This window comes from Seriola dumerili, unplaced genomic scaffold, assembly GCF_002260705.1.
Source record: "Seriola dumerili isolate Sdu_G_001 unplaced genomic scaffold, Sdu_1.0 BDQW01000478.1, whole genome shotgun sequence".
Lineage (NCBI taxonomy): Eukaryota > Metazoa > Chordata > Actinopteri > Carangiformes > Carangidae > Seriola > Seriola dumerili.
Window position 1 is genome coordinate 5,569,084 of NW_019174733.1, and position 17,363 is coordinate 5,586,446.

Below are 17,363 nucleotides of genomic sequence, written 5' to 3' on the forward strand. Positions count from 1 at the left end.
TTCTGCAAGGCGGCGGTCGGCGGGCTAGGACAGTCCTTCTTGGGTCTATGCAGCAACTCCAACAGATGCAGCGGACTCCTGCGTCTCAACTCTGGCCGACCGTCGCTCCAGCTCTCGCCTCTTTCTCAGCCACACGGAGTTGCCGTTGAGTCGATAGCTGTGCTCCGTCACTCGGAGGCAGGCCACTCTTGCAGACTACACTTCAATCACCTCACCTGTTCCCGGCCCGACTTCACGCAATCCGCGGGGATCGCCACACTCTCCGCCTCATCTTCTGTGACCACGGCCGCACCCGGGCTCCATGCTGCAGCCAGCCTCAAGCCCGATCACACTCATGTTGTGGAAGCTGCTCAGAGGTCCCAGGCCCATGTCCCAGGCCTCCCTAGGTAGGCATCATTGCTCACGCTGCAATCACATGTTCATTTTGGGGAGTAACTACTGAGCACAACTTTGAAAGCTCAAAATCTGCTAATCAGTTATTGTCGGGTTAACTCTGTGTTAACCATCCTGCCATCAAAGCTACTCCATATCAATCGTTTTCAGCAGAGGCTTCACCCTAAGTAAACTAAATATTCCAATATTTGAAATGAAGTACACATTAAGTATTTATTTTATATTTATAAATTGTCAAATGAACCCTATCAGAATTTGGGAGTTCTTTCACATTGACATCATGTTTTTATTTGCATCAAGTAGCTACTCACTGAAGTCAGCCACTTATTGCTTATTACTTGCAAAGGTTGTGATGACACTCAGAGCTAAGACTGTTAGTTCCAGTAAAAAGTTCACTGCAAACAGGTCTACACTGCCGCCTGAGTTTTTCTGGTTCATCTGGCTCAGGCACATGGTGTGTGTGTGTGTGTGTGTGTGTAAATTAAATTATTTTTTCTTAATTCACTGCATTTCAGTCAGTCTTTGCAATTGTATTTTTGCACATTTCATATGGCGATGAAAATGGCTTAATTGTTCAGCACCAGTATTAACCTGGGTCTTCAGTGATCCGATCACAAGTGACAGTTTCTCAGTACGTCAGTTCACACCTGACTAAAAAATGCTTCTCCACATGCGTCTTGATTGACCACTTGTGATCGAATCTCACTTCCCTGCTCACACACACACCATAGACTCTAAATAAAGAGAGACGTAGCCTCTGTGACGTCACCCATACGTTTTCTGAGGAGCGGTTGTGAAGCTCAGAGTGGGCTGTTCTGTCGTTGCCATCTTGCCAGTACTGGGCTAATCCAAAAAATGGGCAAAGAGGAGGGGCGCATTGAAACTGAGCCCTCTCAATTATACAGAAATTTAAGCTTCAATACAAATTTTAAAAAAGTTAGTTATATAAAAATTCCCCCCCCACCAGTTGTCTGAAGGAGGAAATTAGCTATGAGAACCCAAACTCTTTTTGTACCAGGCTGCAAACATGTTTATTTCTGCCTTAAAGTGAGGCATTTAACATGGGAGTCTGTGGGGATTGACTCGCTTTTGGAGCCGGCCTCGGAGGTTGCAGCTTGGCACACAAGAACATTAACAACGGACCGGTCTGTCAATTTGCGCTAAAAACAAGGCATACCTGTTTATTTGCATATAAAGCCAAGAAATGAGATCCGATCACAAAGTGGTCAATCGAGACCATGTGGAGATGCATTTTAAAGCAGGTGTGAACTGACGAACTGAGAGCTGTCCACTCCGTGATCGGTATCACCCGGGACGGATGTTAATACAGGTCTGAACAGGCCTATGAAAGTGTGGCGGGACTAATCGGACTGTTCAGAGGATTTCGGTCATGAGTAGGTGGCCCTTGAATGTGGCCCAGACCACCTACCGGATGTGGTCTGAGTGATCAGAATCTCAAATTTGTCCTCAATGCCTCTTGGGTGTATTCACACTAGGTTGTTGCAGAATGTACGATGGTATCTTGTGATCGACGATCCATTAGAACTATCTCCGATTGCTCATGCCTTTGCAAATGTCAGACAATATTTGACTTGTTTTCCCCATTAATGTAGTTACTTATTATTTAAATTAATACTAAATTGACTTTGCCTGCCACAGTTTAAGTCCATCTCTATTCTCCTCTCACCTTACTTGTAATCAGCTGATTTTCAGGGCTCGGTAGCCAATCGGCTCGTGCCACGATCTCACCAGCCAATCAAGTTGTCCCTGTCATACTTTAAATCTTTTCTCCTCTCTCCTGTTGTCACAGCTGTCATTTCAGTGCAGTTGCTGTGACCACTCCTTCACCTCCAGTCTTCATTATCCAGTCAGGTCAAGCTCATCATCACTCTCATCGCATCCAGGTCTCCGGCTTTCTCCTCTTCCTGTCTTCAAACATTCACCGCAGTGTCTAGACCCAGGGGGTTTCCTGTACTTTGCACAGCCTCACCACCCTAATCACATATGACATCACGTTGTGGTTTAACCGCCAAAGACTCTCACATCTCTCCCTTTTCCTGTCTCATTTGCACATGGCAATAAAAGTTTATTTGTTAAGCAAATGAGTCTTTCCTGATTGGAAATATTAGGGGCTTTAAGATAAAATAGTCAGAGGCTGGGTTTCTCTAAATCTACTTTAATTTGAGTATGCTCATACAGTCTTTTCATTTTATTAAGAATATTACCATTTGCAAATACTTCCTGAAGTCTACTACATTTGATTTCAGTCTGAGATCATGTACAACTTTTATTTTTATTTTTTTTGTGGATCCAGAAAGGGCAGTATAATCAAACTGAAGTGGTGTGGGGACTAGTTTTTCTTTATCATGAATTGATTTTTAAAAAAACACAAATGCCTGGTTCCCTTTTTCTTTCATTTTTAAAAAGTTGTCAGTTTTGAAGCTCTGTCTGTTAACCCACGTGTTTGTAGTGTGTGACCAAACAAGTTGTACGTATAGAAGTATAACACGCTTTACCTTGAGGCTGACAGAGCTCAGCTAGTGGATGCTCCCTCTGCGCTGGCCTGGAGCTCGAAGGCCTGCATTCCTCCTGTCCTGTAGAGACGAGGACCTGGGGAGAGGGAGAACGATTGCCTTCTCGTCACTGTCATTCCCTTAGCAAGACGCACGCTAAACTTAAACTGTGTGTGTGTTACTACGCACTGCAAGGAGCTATAGGAGCTATGTGACGTATGTTTGAAGAGACAGTGTGACTGTTTGAAGAGTCCAGAATTCGCTGGACGGAGTCCTAACATGTGTGGAAGCCTCTGAGTCAGGATGCGGCCGTCGATTGGCTGCCTGACGAGGAGGGGCGACTGTACTCTGAGTGCACTGACCGAGGCTCAACGCACATATTTTGCTAAATGGATACTCTCTGCCTAGCATGCATGTACCAGCGTAATACACACTAAGCATACCATCTCAGGTGAAATTAAGAAACATCACTCTTTTAATATAATCACTCTCCGAATGTTTGTAATCGCTTGAAACTAGACTAATTAAGAATGGTGGAATCCGCATATTTAAGTTTGAGCGACAGACACGTAGATCAATTATACAATTGGTGGCAAACACTGCTTCTCTAACATGCTTTCAGAAGCACTTCTCTATCAACACAGCATAGCCTCGCCAATGTAATTTTTCTTTTTCTTGATTCAGTTCTCTTTCACGTGTAATATGCTCGGCACGTGTCCTGAAGATGTTTTATCATTCTTGCTACTAGTATTGCACAATCCCGGCTGTTAGGACTCTCCTTGGTATGAGGATCACATAGTACATGGGCATACTCAATAATGCCAACTTTGTTCTATTTAGGAACTTCCACAACGAATCATATGAATCCTTGTGTCGTGCTTGAGCAAAAGATGCTGCATTGAGCGCCTCGACGATGGGTGTGCGGGATGAATAGAATAATAGTGTAGTTCTGTGAGAGTGTGAGCCAAGCCTGCAGATTAGATGAGCTGCAAAGTGTGGCTTTTGTGGTGTAGGTGTTTGTCTGTCAATTTGTTGCTCAAATGAAGATCGACACCCTCAAAGTAATCGTGTTCCTTTTGTGCTAAATGAACATCTTTATTTCTATTTGCTCCATAATCATGTATTCAGACTCTTTTCTTTTGGCAGATATTCAATGTTTCCGGACCGAATTAGTGGGTGATTTTTATTATGGTAAGATTGACACCATTTACTGTGTACCACTCTCCCGATTATAGTCAATGGAGTTGTTCAAACATATTTGCATATCGGTCTTTTGTGCGTAGTTGTGTTGGTTCCTGGCTCTTTTCTTAACAGCATGTTAGTGGTTAGCTAGGGTGGGCTCAAGTGTTGTTGTATATGTAAAGATGTCGCACAGATGGTTTGTGCTTGTTCACAGGATTACGGTTTATGAACCAGCTGGGTCGTAGCCTGCAAAGTGCGGTAGCTTACCGGTGACGACTTTATATAATGTTTTGTTCTCTGGCAATTTTTAATATCCACCCGGGCTGACAACCGCAGTTCCACAGTTCCGTCCATTTCAATCCGCACTTTTTCAGCTGTCTTTTGGTCAAGTGTTTGTCCCTCTATGCTCACCATAACACAGACAACACGGCACCACACACATCTTATCAAGTCAACAAGTTCACCCCGCGTCGCGTTTGCATTATCGTGAAGCCGATGTCTTGCGCCGATTATCGTCGTTTTGAATCTCAGCACGTCCTGCTGCAGGAGATTTTCCACTTTCCTCAGGCGGCGGTCGGCGGGCTAGGAGCAGTCCTCTTGGTCTATGCAGCAACTCCAACAGATGAGCGGACTCCTGCGTCTCAACTCTGGGCCGACCGTCGCTCCAGCCTCTCGCCTCTTTCTCAGCCACACGAGTTGCCGTTGAGTCGATAGCTGTGCTCCGTCACTCGGAGCAGGCCACTCTTGCAGACTACACTTCAATCACCTCACCTGTTCCCGGCCCGACTTCACGCAATCCGCGGGGATCGCCACATCTCCGCCTCATCTTCTGTGACCACGGCCGCACCCGGGCTCCATGCTGCAGCCAGCCTCAAGCCCGATCACACTCATGTTGTGGAAGCTGCTCAGAGGTCCCAGGCCTCATGTCCCAGGCCTCCCTAGGTAGGCATCATTGCTCACGCTGCAATCACATGTTCATTTTGGGGAGTAACTACTGAGCACAACTTTGAAAGCTCAAAATCTGCTAATCAGTTATTGTCGGGTTAACTCTGTGTTAACCATCCTGCCATCAAAGCTACTCCCATATCAATCGTTTTCAAGCAGAGGCTTCACCCTAAGTAAACATAATATATCCAATATTTGAAATGAAGTACACATTAAGTATTTATTTTATATTTATAAATTGTCAAATGAACCCTATCAGAATTTGGAGTTCTTTCACATTGACATCATGTTTTTATTTGCATCAAGTAGCTACTCACTGAAGTCAGCCACTTATTGCTTATTTACTTGCAAAGGTTGTGATGACACTCAGAGCTAAGACTGTAGTTCCAGTAAAAAGTTCACTGCAAACAGGTCTACACTGCCGCCTGAGTTTTTCTGGTTCATCTGGCTCAGGCACATGGTGTGTGTGTGTGTGTAAATTAAATTATTTTTTTCTAATTCACTGCATTTCAGTCAGTCTTTTGCAATGTATTTATTGCACATGTTCATATGGCGATGAAAATGAGCTTAATTGTTCAGCACCAGTATTAACCTGGGTCTTCAGTGATCCGATCACAAGTGGACAGTTCTCAGTACGTCAGTTCACACCTGACTAAAAATGCTTCTCCACATGCGTCTTGATTGACCACTTGTGATCGAATCTCACTTCCCTGCTCACACACACACCATAGACTCTAAATAAAGAGAGACGTAGCCTCTGTGACGTCACCCATACGTTTCTGAGGAGCGGTTTTGAAGCTCAGAGTGGGCTGTTCTGTCGTTGCCATCTTGCCAGTACTGGGCTAATCCAAAAATGGGCAAAGAGGAGGGGCGCATTGAACTGAGCCCCTCAATTATACAGAAATTTAAGCTTCAATACAAATTTTAAAAAAGTTAGTTATATAAAAATTCACCCCCCCACACAGTTGTCATGAAGGAGGAAATTAGCTATAGAGACCCAAACTCTTTTGTACCAGGCTGCAAACATGTTTATTTCTGCTGTAAAGTTGAGGCATTTTAACATGGGAGTCTGTGGGGATTGACTCGCTTTTTGGAGCCGGCCTCGGAGGTTGCAGCTTGGCACACAAGAACATTAACAACGGACCGGTCTGTCAATTTGGCTAAAAACAAGGCATACCTGTTTATTTGCATATAAAGCCAAGAAATGAGATCCGATCACAAGTGGTCAATCGAGACGCATGTGGAGATGCATTTTAAAGCCAGGTGTGAACTGACGAACTGAGAGCTGTCCACTCAGTGATCGGATCACCCGGGACGGATGTTAATACAGGTCTGAACAGGGCCTATGAAAGTGTGGCGGGACTAATCAGACTGTCAGAGGATGTCGGTAGAGTAGGTGGCCCTTGAATGTGGCCCAGACCACCACCGGATGTGGTCTGAGTGATCAGATCTCAAATTTGTCCTCAATGCCTCTTGGGTGTATTCACACTAGGGTTGTGCAGATGTACGATGGTATCTGTGATCGACGATCCATTAGAACTATCTCCGATTGCTCATGCCTTTGCAAATGTCAAGACAATATTTGACTTGTTTTCCCCATTAATGTAGTTACTTATTATTTAAATTAATACTAAATTGACTTTGCCTGCCACAGTTTAAGTCCATCTCTATTCTCCTCTCACCTTACTTGTAATCAGCTGATTTCAGGTGCTCGGTAGCCAATCGGCTCGTGCCACGATCTCAACCAGCCAAATCAAGTTGTCCCTGTCATACTTTAAAATCTGTTCTCCTCTCTCCTGTTGTCAGCTGTCATTTCAGTGCAGTTGCTGTGACCCTCCTTCACCTCCAGTCTTCATATCCAGTCAGGTCAAGCTCATCATCACTCTCATCGCATCCAGGTCTCCGGCTTCTCCTCTTCCTGTCTTCAAAATCACCGCCAGTGTCTAGACCCCAGGGGGTTTCCTGTACTTTGCACAGCCTCACCCCCTAATCACATATGACATCACGTTGTGGTTTAACCGCCAAAGACTCTCACATCTCTCCCTTTTCCTGTCTCATTTTGCACATGGCAATAAAAGTTTATTTGTTAAGCAAATGAGTCTTTCCTGATTGGAAATATTAGGGGCTTTAAGATAAAAATAGTCAGAGGCTGGGTTTCTCTAAATCTACTTTAATTTGAGTATGCTGCATACAGTCTTTTCATTTTATAAGAATATTACCATTTGCAAATACTTCCTGAAGTCTATACATTTGATTTCAGTCTGAGATCATGTACAACTTTTATTTTTATTTTTTTTGTGGATCCAGAAAGGGCAGTATAATCAAACTGAAGTGGTGGTGGGACTAGTTTTTCTTTATCATGAATTGATTTTTAAAAAAACACCAAAGCCTGGTTCCCTTTTTCTTTCATTTTAAAAGTTGTCAGTTTTGAAAGCTCTGTCTGTTAACCACGTGTTGTAGTGTGTTAGCCAACACAGTCTGTACGTATAGAAGTATAACACGCTCTTACCTGGCTGGAGCGCTGCTGATGCTGCGCTGCCTGGAGCTGCGAGCTGATCCCTCCTGCTCCTGAGAGACGAGGGACCTGAGGAGAGAGAACGATCCTCTCGTCACTTCATTCCCTTAGCAAACGCACGCTAAACTTAACTGTGTGTGTTTACCTGGGAGAATATAGAGGCTATGGACGTGTTGAAGGACAGTTGACTGTTGGACAGACGCTGGACGAGCCCATGGGTGGAGCCTGAGTCCAGGATGGGCCCCGATTGGCTGCTGACGGGGGGGCGCTGACTCTGAGGCTGCACTGACCGACTGCGGTACTCTCTCCTAGCTGCAGACACATAAACACACACACACAGAAATACACACCCTTTAATGATTCAATTGTAGCTGAAACAATTAATTGATGAATCGATTAGTGGAGCCACAGAAAAATAATTGGCAACTGCTAAATGTTTCAGGCCTTTATCAAACACAAATAGTGCAACAGAATTTCTCTGATTTCAGTCTCTCGAATCGGAGTTTGAAGATGTTTCATTTGGCACAATTTCAGGTAGGACCCTGTTAAGGTCACAATAAGGGAACCAATGCAGTGAATAGAAACTTTCCACAAGGATAATGAGACCTGTGTGTGTGTGTGTGTGTGTGTGTGTGTTGGTGTGTAGGTGTGTAGGTGTGTACCTGCGTTGTGGTGTCTGTGGCTGTGTGTGGTCCTGGCTCTTTGCTGGTAGAGGCTCAAGCTGTTGGAAGTGACGGAGGACGGGCGGTTGTGACTCAGCGAGGACGAACCACCGGCACCGCAGTCCACATCCTCCATGTTCACGCCGCTGTTACAGCTGGTCAGGTTGTCCTTACGCACCCTACAGAACACACACACACACACACACAAAAACAACAATGATTTACTTATTCATGTCCACATCAGTGCAAAGGACACAAACTGGCAAAGGGCCATCAAAAATTTAGCAAGCCTTGACTATTCCAGCTGGTTAACCACACACACACACACAAACCTACACTCAGACAGAAAGGGATGTTATGTAACTGTGCTAGCATATGTGACACACACTAGTGCAGTCTTCCTCTTAAATTAGTTAAATGCGCTCTGGCTGAGGAGGCGCGGCTCGTCTCCTTGGCTCCTCGGCTACTTAGTGAAATTAAGACAACACCTTTATCTGAAGGCCGATGAAACAGGATTAACAATCTAATCTGAAAGGAAAACTCAGCTACTAAGAAGCTTAAGAGAGAGCCACACACACACATTCATATACATATACCATTAGCTGACCCGCAGAGGTTAATGCAGGGCCTATACGATAATCATGCTGAAGGTAATGTCTGAAAGAGGGATTGAGAAAGGAAAGAAGATAAAGGGAGAGATGGATGTAGAGCCGGAGGACGAGAGAGAAGGAGGGAAGTGAGAAGCAACATTGCAGCTACAGCAGAAAGTCAAAGCGTTTGGCTGCCCTCCCACTCTGCACTCCCACTGTCCCTCTACATGTATTTAAAACTACATTAAGTTGGCGGGCAAGTCCCCCCCCCCCCAGGCCTGACTTCCACTATGTCAATATCTGTAAATCCAGAGAAGCACTCACTCAGCAGCAGCCGGAGCATCACGCTGCGGTGTGCACATTATCCAGAGTGATTTACACCAAATACCCGCAAAAGAAAACACAGAAAAAGATTCTTTTATCAGCTTGATACTTTTTCCTGCTTTCATGAGAATGACCTATAAAACCATATTTTAGCTGCTCAAGACTGAGGACATCTGAGCAATACTCCTCAGCTGACAGTCAGTTAGTTGATTGTAAGAAGCATCCCAGTTTTTACTTTAAGTGTACAGCCAAATAAATCAAACCATGCCTTCTCTTACCCTCTTACCCCGAGGGTCTTATTCTAAGACTCTGAGACTGATGGTTGTTCCGGGAACTGAACCCATGACCTTTCAGTTACAGCGCTGTCTTTTTTAACTGACACTGAACTAAATAAAAAAGAAAAATGATGAGGGAGGCTTTGTTTTTCTACAGCACGTCTATCATGTGAAGTGTTAATTGAAGAGCTCAGTCAAAAAGAAGGCAGGTTGAGTGTGAGGAGGCAAGGAGAGAAAGACAGACTGCACTATTGACTGAGATAGGAAATAATGAACTGACCGTAACCATTTAGTGCAGAGCCAGGAACGAATGGAGTCCAGACTTAAAGCCCCTCCTCCAATGCTGCGGAGCGTACGGTGTGTTCCCGCGTACGATGTTGTCAGTGGTGACACATACCTGGAAATATTATGAAATAAATGTCGTACTATCAGACACGCGTTAAACACCTCAATCAATGTAGTTTGAGATTTTTAAAACCACGCATATTTCCATCAACGCAAACTTTCATCCCTAAGCTCTGTGCGTAGCTGTGAATGACACATACATGGGGTATCCCAGCGGCTGGTCGCAGGACGAGTTGACCATGTTCCTCAGCGCTTGCTTTGAGTTCTGGATGCTGCCGCGTTCCGGGTTTCGGTTCCGGAGAAACACCAGCTCTTGCTGCTGGCCCGCCCACAGACCTCGCACACACTCCTTATTGATCTGCAGAGAGAGATGCGATAATACAGGAGCTTATAGACGAAAGACCCAGAGAACATGATGGTGAAATTACTTTTTAAATTTATGTTTTATTATCCTGCATTGTCATAAAACATAATTGCAATGGTATTGGCTGGTCTCTGCCACTGCTTATGATACCAGGAAAATCCCAATTGTATGAAAGCTACTGAAATAGAAGAAAGATAATATACTGTATATCCCGGAACGAGACAGAACCATTGTCATCTGCTCACGACCGGAAACATGGGGGAAGAGGCAGCCTGTCTGCCTGATCAGCTCATCTAATTCTTGGTAATAAGGCAAATAAACATATTTCCTAAAATGTCAAACTCCTCCTTTAACATCATCTCATAATGATGAACGATTGAAACTTTAAGTGCTAATTGTAGTGAACGAAGTAAGGCACTTGGGTCACATCATCAGGGATGATCTGATGCCCATGTGGAGCAGTTAAAGTAAAGCAAAAATGAAAAAAGCTTCTGGTGCCATATATAATGATGCATTCAGAGTCTTGCTCAAGCTTCCAAGATGGACAAGTGCGAGTCATATGTTTGTGACTAGATTCATAAACTGCGACAATTTTATTTTTTGTGTCATTGTCCTGCAGGATGTTTTATTTATTTTACTTTTAGGCTGATAAGGACCTCTGTGTCTGAAATAAAGTTACTACTACATTCGTTCAGTTCTTGTCCTGCAGCTCAGCCGCTGTTCAAACCTACTATTTTGTATTCAGATATATTCAGCTGCAGTCGACACTTGGCATCAGAAAGCACCTGAACTGGGTCTCAGGTGAGCACTTGTGGTCATACTTTTCCCTTTTCTGTTCAGCTTTGACTTGGTGATGATGTTCACGTCTGAGCGCTGCCATACGGACAGAAACGTGACTGTGGTGGTTGTTTGGTGACGCACCTCAAGGATGAACTTCACAGCCAAGTTGTCCAAGTTGGTGTGTATATATATAAGTTGGTATATATATATTTTTTACATTCATTCACTGTCTGTACCTACATTTCCTGACTGTGCCTGCAAATTGAACCACGGACAACCTTTTACCTTTATAACCTTGAAGCTGAGGTGGCGTTTGTATAACATGATGATCTTATACTCGTCCGTGCCGTCATCGATCATGTGTCTCAGCGTGAGCAGCGTGTCGCGGCTCGATAGCACCGCCTTACGCCACGCAGGGTCACTCTCGTGGCAGATGACCAGGCTGCTGCGGTAGTTTGTGATGGCTTCGTACAAGATGGACGCCTCCTCGGTCTCCTCCAGACAGGTGAAGTGATCCTGAAAGGGCAGGAAAGGCATGATGGAGCACTGGGGGGATGTAAGCAGATTTTAGGAAGATGTCTACTCCAGGGAGGAGAAATGACCACCCTAAAGGTGTTATCAGAAATGCATATGTACTGCATACGCATTTCAGAGTAGAATTAGTCAAAACCTTCTCTGCATTGAACTGCAAGAGAGGAAAAATCAACACAATAAACAGACGTAGACAGGAGGCAGGTTTACAGTCCCTGAATTACACCATAAAGATACAGCAGCAGCCATTTACAAGCACCGTATTCTTTACCTGGTGCAGTTTGAGGCTCATTCTGACAGCAGGAGCCACCACTTTCTGCAGGAGGTCCAGATCAGCGAAAACCCACTCGTCTTTTGTGGCGATGCGGAAGTCGCCTTTAAACAGGGTGTTGAAACCGTACAGAAATGATTCCAGACTTCGTGGTGGGAGGAAAGCGATGGAGGGATGAAGAGGGAGAGAGAGAGAGACAGGTTATGAAACTATGAAATATTTTTAGACAAAAAGTCATTTGAGTGCAGTGTGCAGTGACAGTTATCTGTCTGACTGATGTGGATGTTTGAAGATTTAGATGCTGGCGCCCCCTTCTGGTGCACATGTCTAACTGCAGGTGAATATCTACCAATACTGTATTTCATCTGAACTTAGTTCTGATTTTACATCTAATACATAACCTTTCAGCACCTTTACATCCAGTCAAATTCTACAACTGTCATTTCTTGTATTTGATAAATAACATGAAATACAAAATTTCAGAATGCAGAAGAACACTCAATGCTACGTTTAATATTAATGTAGTTTTACATTAATAATTACATTTTCAAAGTTATATTTGTATTTGATTAATCAATTAATCCAAAAAACAATTTTTTTATGAAGCCCCAAATCACAAATTTGAACAATATCAAGCTTAAAGTCGAGGTTGAGTTTGTCTCCTGAAAAAGAACCTGTCTTGTATTGAATTTGCTCCATAAAAACATACAAGGCACGAAACAAAAAGTTGCTGAAAATACAAGAAATTTACCATTCACCTGTAAATGTCACTCGTGGTCTCTGTTCAGCAAATGTTACATAGAGCATACAGCAATAGGAACCATCCAGTTATCTCACCTGCCGCCTACCTTTTGTCTGTCCTCAATGAATTACTCATTAATAAGTTTAACTCAAAGTGGGACACATATTTTTAGTGACTATACTTGCACAGTGGGACCTTGTGGCTCTTACCAGAATTCATTAGCTCATACTGAGAGTACAACACGCGAGTAAAATCCTGTTGTAAGAATCCCCACGACCCTCCCACACACCTCGGTTCAGAGAGTGATTACAGGTCCTTTTACTAAGGTTTACCTGTTGGACATGTTGTGTGACGCCGTGCCGAGGGATCTCCTCCCCAGGACAGAGAGAGCGTAGGACAGAGTAACCAGAGGAGAGTCTTCATCGCTCTCCACAGGCTGGACACAAATACAAAGAGACACAAGACAAACATGGAGATACTGGTGGTGTACGGGCCAAAGATTAAAAAAAAAAAAAAAATTTCTGCCTTCTCTCATGATGCATTTGTGGTTATAAAATGTTGCTTTGTCACACAACCGTTTTCCCCCCAAGAACAATTTGCAGCCTTTGCTTTTTCCCTTTTACTCATCTGACATTTCTGAATTAAATATAATAGCAGAGCTGAATTTCTATGACTAATTAAACATTTAACTAATTCAGTCAGTCAGAAATCCCCCAGTTCTAGCTTCTCAAATGTGAATATTTGCTTATTTTCTTTGCCTGAGTATTTATTACAGGTTGGTGTTGTTGGTAAGACAAATTGTTCACTATTTTCTGACATTTTAAAGATGAAATGACAAAGCAAGAAAAAAAAAAAAGATGAATCAATGAAAATACTTCACAGTTGCAGCCATGAGAAACAGCAGTAGAAAATCACTCAGCTACTCTAACCCAAAATGAAGTCCAATAGAATAATCTTTAAGTGCTGTACCGTCTCCATCTTCCCAGCGCAGTACTGGATCCACTCCAGGTAGACATTGCAGAAGCTGGCTCGCGTCACCCCCTGCAGGCAGTGCACGTAGTCTTCATCGATCTTCACACTAAACACCTGAGGGTCGCGCTCAATGTGGTGCCACTTGGTGTAGGACTGCAGTGCCTCCTGGATGGCGGCGTCCTTCAGCCAGGTGGACAGTTTGGGCGAGTGGACCAGGTAGTAGATGATACTCTGAGAGGGGGGGGGTTCAGACAAGATTTCTTTTTCTTTTTTTTTTAAACTCAGACAAGATAAGACGAGAGTAAAATGCTAATCAAAAGGAAAGCAAAAGAGAAGGAAGTGTTGTGTGTTGACCACATCTGGAATCAACTATTGGCAAGCTGCCATTTGTAATTATTAGACAGGCTAATCTTTAACAACCTGTTTAAACAAAAGGAATATTCAATTTTCTGTCCGCCGCTGGAGACAGGCTGATTGAATGTCAAAAGCTGATGCATTATTAACGCCGCACTAGGTTCCCTTCAATACCAGTGACTCCTGATGTCAAAATAATCAAATCTGAGCTGTGACGCCGTCAACAGCAGATCAAATATAGTACATGTGGGCGTGCGTTCTCAGATGCTTCAAACCAGAAGAATCTACTCTGGACTGAGTGATCTCTTGCTGCTGTTTAGTTTGAAAACACATCCTGGCATCTACAGCACAGGAGATGTTTTTTAATTCCCATTTGTTAATTAACATGCTACATAAAGTTTATTATTATAAAATACTAAGGGTCTACAGCTATGCTAGCAGCTGCTGTGAATGCTATGATGGTGCATCTTTCCACCTTCAAATCATCCAAAATATTTCTGGAAGCTCTAGCCCAATCTTTTTTAATCTAGGCTGAAGAAAGTGGTGATTTTTTTTTTTTTACTTCTTCCCTGGTGTAGCTAATTGTTGTTTCACTGTATTAACATCAGCGTGTTTGTCAGGTATCCAGCTTGTTGAACGTAGTACGGCTCAGCAGTATGGATAAATAATCAGTATCTTTTAAGAGCAAATTAGATTTTTTTTTTTCTTACATTGCACAGCATGATGAATGGAAGCATTTCATTTTTAGTGCTTAACAAAATGAAAGAAAAAGATGACTTAAAAGATAAAGACAAAAACAAGATTTTTAGTGTTAATTTCAACAAAATGAATTTCATGAAGTCTGAGATATAGAGTATATTTTCAAAAAAAAGGCAAATTCTAAATATTGATATGTTGCCCAGCCATAGTAGGAATATGTTGGTATCTGTTCTGTTTCACATTCCCAGCACTCATACAATCATCTGAAAACCCTCTAGTTCTGCAACACACTGCCTCAGTATAAACACATCCTCTCCTCTCCTGCGTGTTTCAGTTTGGAGTGAAACCGCACCTTCAGGTAGTAGGTGATGAGCAGCTTTCGGAGGTCGTACACCTGCAGCATGGTGGCGGCGTTGTTCTCACTGATGCTGTAACCCTCCAGCAGGTACTTGGTGGCCATCACCTCCCAGGCCAGCCAGCGCAGGTTGAAAGCGGCGTTGCATGACAGCATGTGAGGCAAGTGGCCCGGCTCGCAGCAGCAGCACGCGTCGTCCTCCTCCACACCCTCTGTGATGGCCTCCACCTCTCGCTGCTGGCAGTATGTACCTGGAGATGGAGAGAGATGGAGGTGTAGCAGTGAGACACCGAGTTATTTAACCGTCCATTCTGACTATGGAGGAGGTCATGGGATGGTCAGACTGTACCTCTGAACTCCAGACCCCTCAGCTGGAAAGTGACCAGCCCGTTGCCGATCTCGATCAGATGGACCAGGGCGTTGAGGTAGTCAGAAGCCAGAATGAAACAGTCTCCGGCGCTGTAGTTGCCCCATCGGCCCAGCATGAGGTCGCCACAAAGTGAATGCTGCAGCGAGCGAGTCAGGTACTCGTAAAAGATGGAATTTAGGTTGTTATCATCACAGCCTGCAAGAGAGGGGCAGGGCGAAAGCGAAAGGTCAGATGGACGTACGAGTGTCAAGACACAAATGAAAAGATTGTGGGGAAAAAAAAGTGGGTGAAGTTCAGTTGCTTCCTTCCTATAACGATTCTAATCTACAAGAAGGCAATTTGTATCTTTTGTGAGGATATGTGGATATGGAAAAAAGGTTAAATTCACAATATTGACACAGAGGAAATTGTAATTGTAAGAAAGAACTCACCTGTCTCCTTATCCACTTGGGACACCAGTCTGCTGTTGGAGTTGTCAATACGCTTCGTGCTGCATAGAACAGGAGGCAGACAAAAAAACTGAACAAAACATATAGAGCTCCCACTCATGCTACGGTGACAAGTATTTCTCGTGTAAAATAGGGTGAATAAAATGCAACAGTATCAGTTTTGACTCAAGTCTACAGCTATTTTCAAATGACAATCCCCAAAGCCAGCTGAGAGGAGCTGATACAGATAATATATATCACTTCAAAATCCTCTCAGGACTGCTTCACTGTTGTTTCTCAGAAAAGAAAGCACTGATGAAGAACAAGTCCTCTTATAGTGAATCTCCTTCGGTGCCTTCTGAGGAACGAGACGCATCACACTGGTTGTAAATGAACAACCCTGCAGCAACACTTGAAACTAAATATTTCAAGATGAAGAACCTGAATAAAACACGTGCCTCCCTGTCGTCCGTGCACCGAGATCTGACTCCAGCAGAGATGAAGCCATCAGTGGTTTTAATGTCACGAGTTTCAGTTCAAATACTGTCAACACAGTCTAAATATAATCACGGGCTACCTCGTGTCAAATCACTGCAGTGTGCACAACAAAGCTGCAGGAGTATTTTTGGAGTGCTTTCAGCGAGCTGAAGCACAAACAGTCTCTCACATCAATAAGTGAGAGGGAACAGAGGGGTTACGTTGTGCAAGTGTGAGTGAGACAGAGAGAGAGGAGGAGGGGACGTAGCGTCTATCTGCTAATCCGCCTAGCTCAGCTCAAAAAGATGAGACTGATTCGAGATGGAGTCAATAAAAAGAAAAAAAAACAGACAGATGTGAAAAGTACACACAGCAGCAGGAACACGGCAGTGATGACAGGTGTCACATGGATACAGTGATCAGTGATGTCACTTCACTTCTGAGGTGTTCAACATTGATTTTGATGACAAATATTAATTTTCAAATCTACCCAGCAACACCAAAATAAAAGAATAAGGCTCAACATCTCTGTGACCCAAGTCCAATGGCTCCTACTGGGGACATACACTTTTAAAAACAGGTAAAAAAATATTTTAAAATATAAAAAATATAGTTTAATTAAAACATTTTTTTTAATAATAATTTCCTAAAACAGGCGGGAACTGTAGTGTTACTGTAAATTGTTAACTGTAAATGTTACAAAAACAGGAGGAAATAGTGCAGGTTGGGGACTATTTTTAGCTGTGGATTGTGAGTATTTATAGCAAGAGTGTGGGACTCAACCAACCCAAAATAAGCTACAGTGCTCATGTTCATAGTAATGAAGGAACACATTGATGTGTTTTTAATAGTGTTTGGACAACACTATGGCATGGAAAAATAAGATCTAACAGGCTGACTAACAACACTTTTTCATTCGTATGATTAAATCATTATTGGTCTTTCCACAGGATTTGTTGACAATTCAACCTTTTCTTGAACTGGCAGCTTTCAGCATTTCTTCAATCTAAACTCACAATGTGAGCAAACGATTTTCAGTGCCACCTCCAGGCTGCTTGGGAAGCTCACGCCACACCCACTCAAACACTTTATCTGGGCCTTACTTGTAGTTTCGCTCCCAGAACTTGATGGGCCGTGGATAGGAGGAAATGAATATGGCGCTGCCCAGGAAGGGGGCCAGCGGGGTGTAGAAGATGGTGGTGAGCAACGTCTGGAGCAGCAGCATAGCCGAGTCTGGATGCACACCGGTGAAGGAAAGAAAAGCAGGTACACTTTC

General features: G+C 43.5%; 1 protein-coding gene across 1 annotated transcript in view; it reads right to left on the bottom strand.

Moving 5' to 3' along the window:
- Positions 1-17,363, bottom strand: part of LOC111235250 (pecanex-like protein 1) — a 42,070-nt gene that overhangs the window by 8,035 nt on the left and 16,672 nt on the right. Inside the window, exons 26-38 of the mRNA XM_022763650.1 lie at positions 17,191-17,320; positions 15,614-15,672; positions 15,162-15,377; positions 14,810-15,063; positions 13,402-13,635; positions 12,765-12,868; positions 11,691-11,835; positions 11,174-11,404; positions 9,945-10,102; positions 9,680-9,796; positions 8,211-8,389; positions 7,694-7,860; positions 7,543-7,617 (exon numbers count right to left, since the gene is read on the bottom strand). Of these exons, the coding sequence (XP_022619371.1) occupies positions 7,543-7,617; positions 7,694-7,860; positions 8,211-8,389; positions 9,680-9,796; positions 9,945-10,102; positions 11,174-11,404; positions 11,691-11,835; positions 12,765-12,868; positions 13,402-13,635; positions 14,810-15,063; positions 15,162-15,377; positions 15,614-15,672; positions 17,191-17,320 (2,069 nt within the window). The remainder of the gene's footprint in view (positions 1-7,542; positions 7,618-7,693; positions 7,861-8,210; positions 8,390-9,679; positions 9,797-9,944; positions 10,103-11,173; positions 11,405-11,690; positions 11,836-12,764; positions 12,869-13,401; positions 13,636-14,809; positions 15,064-15,161; positions 15,378-15,613; positions 15,673-17,190; positions 17,321-17,363) is intronic.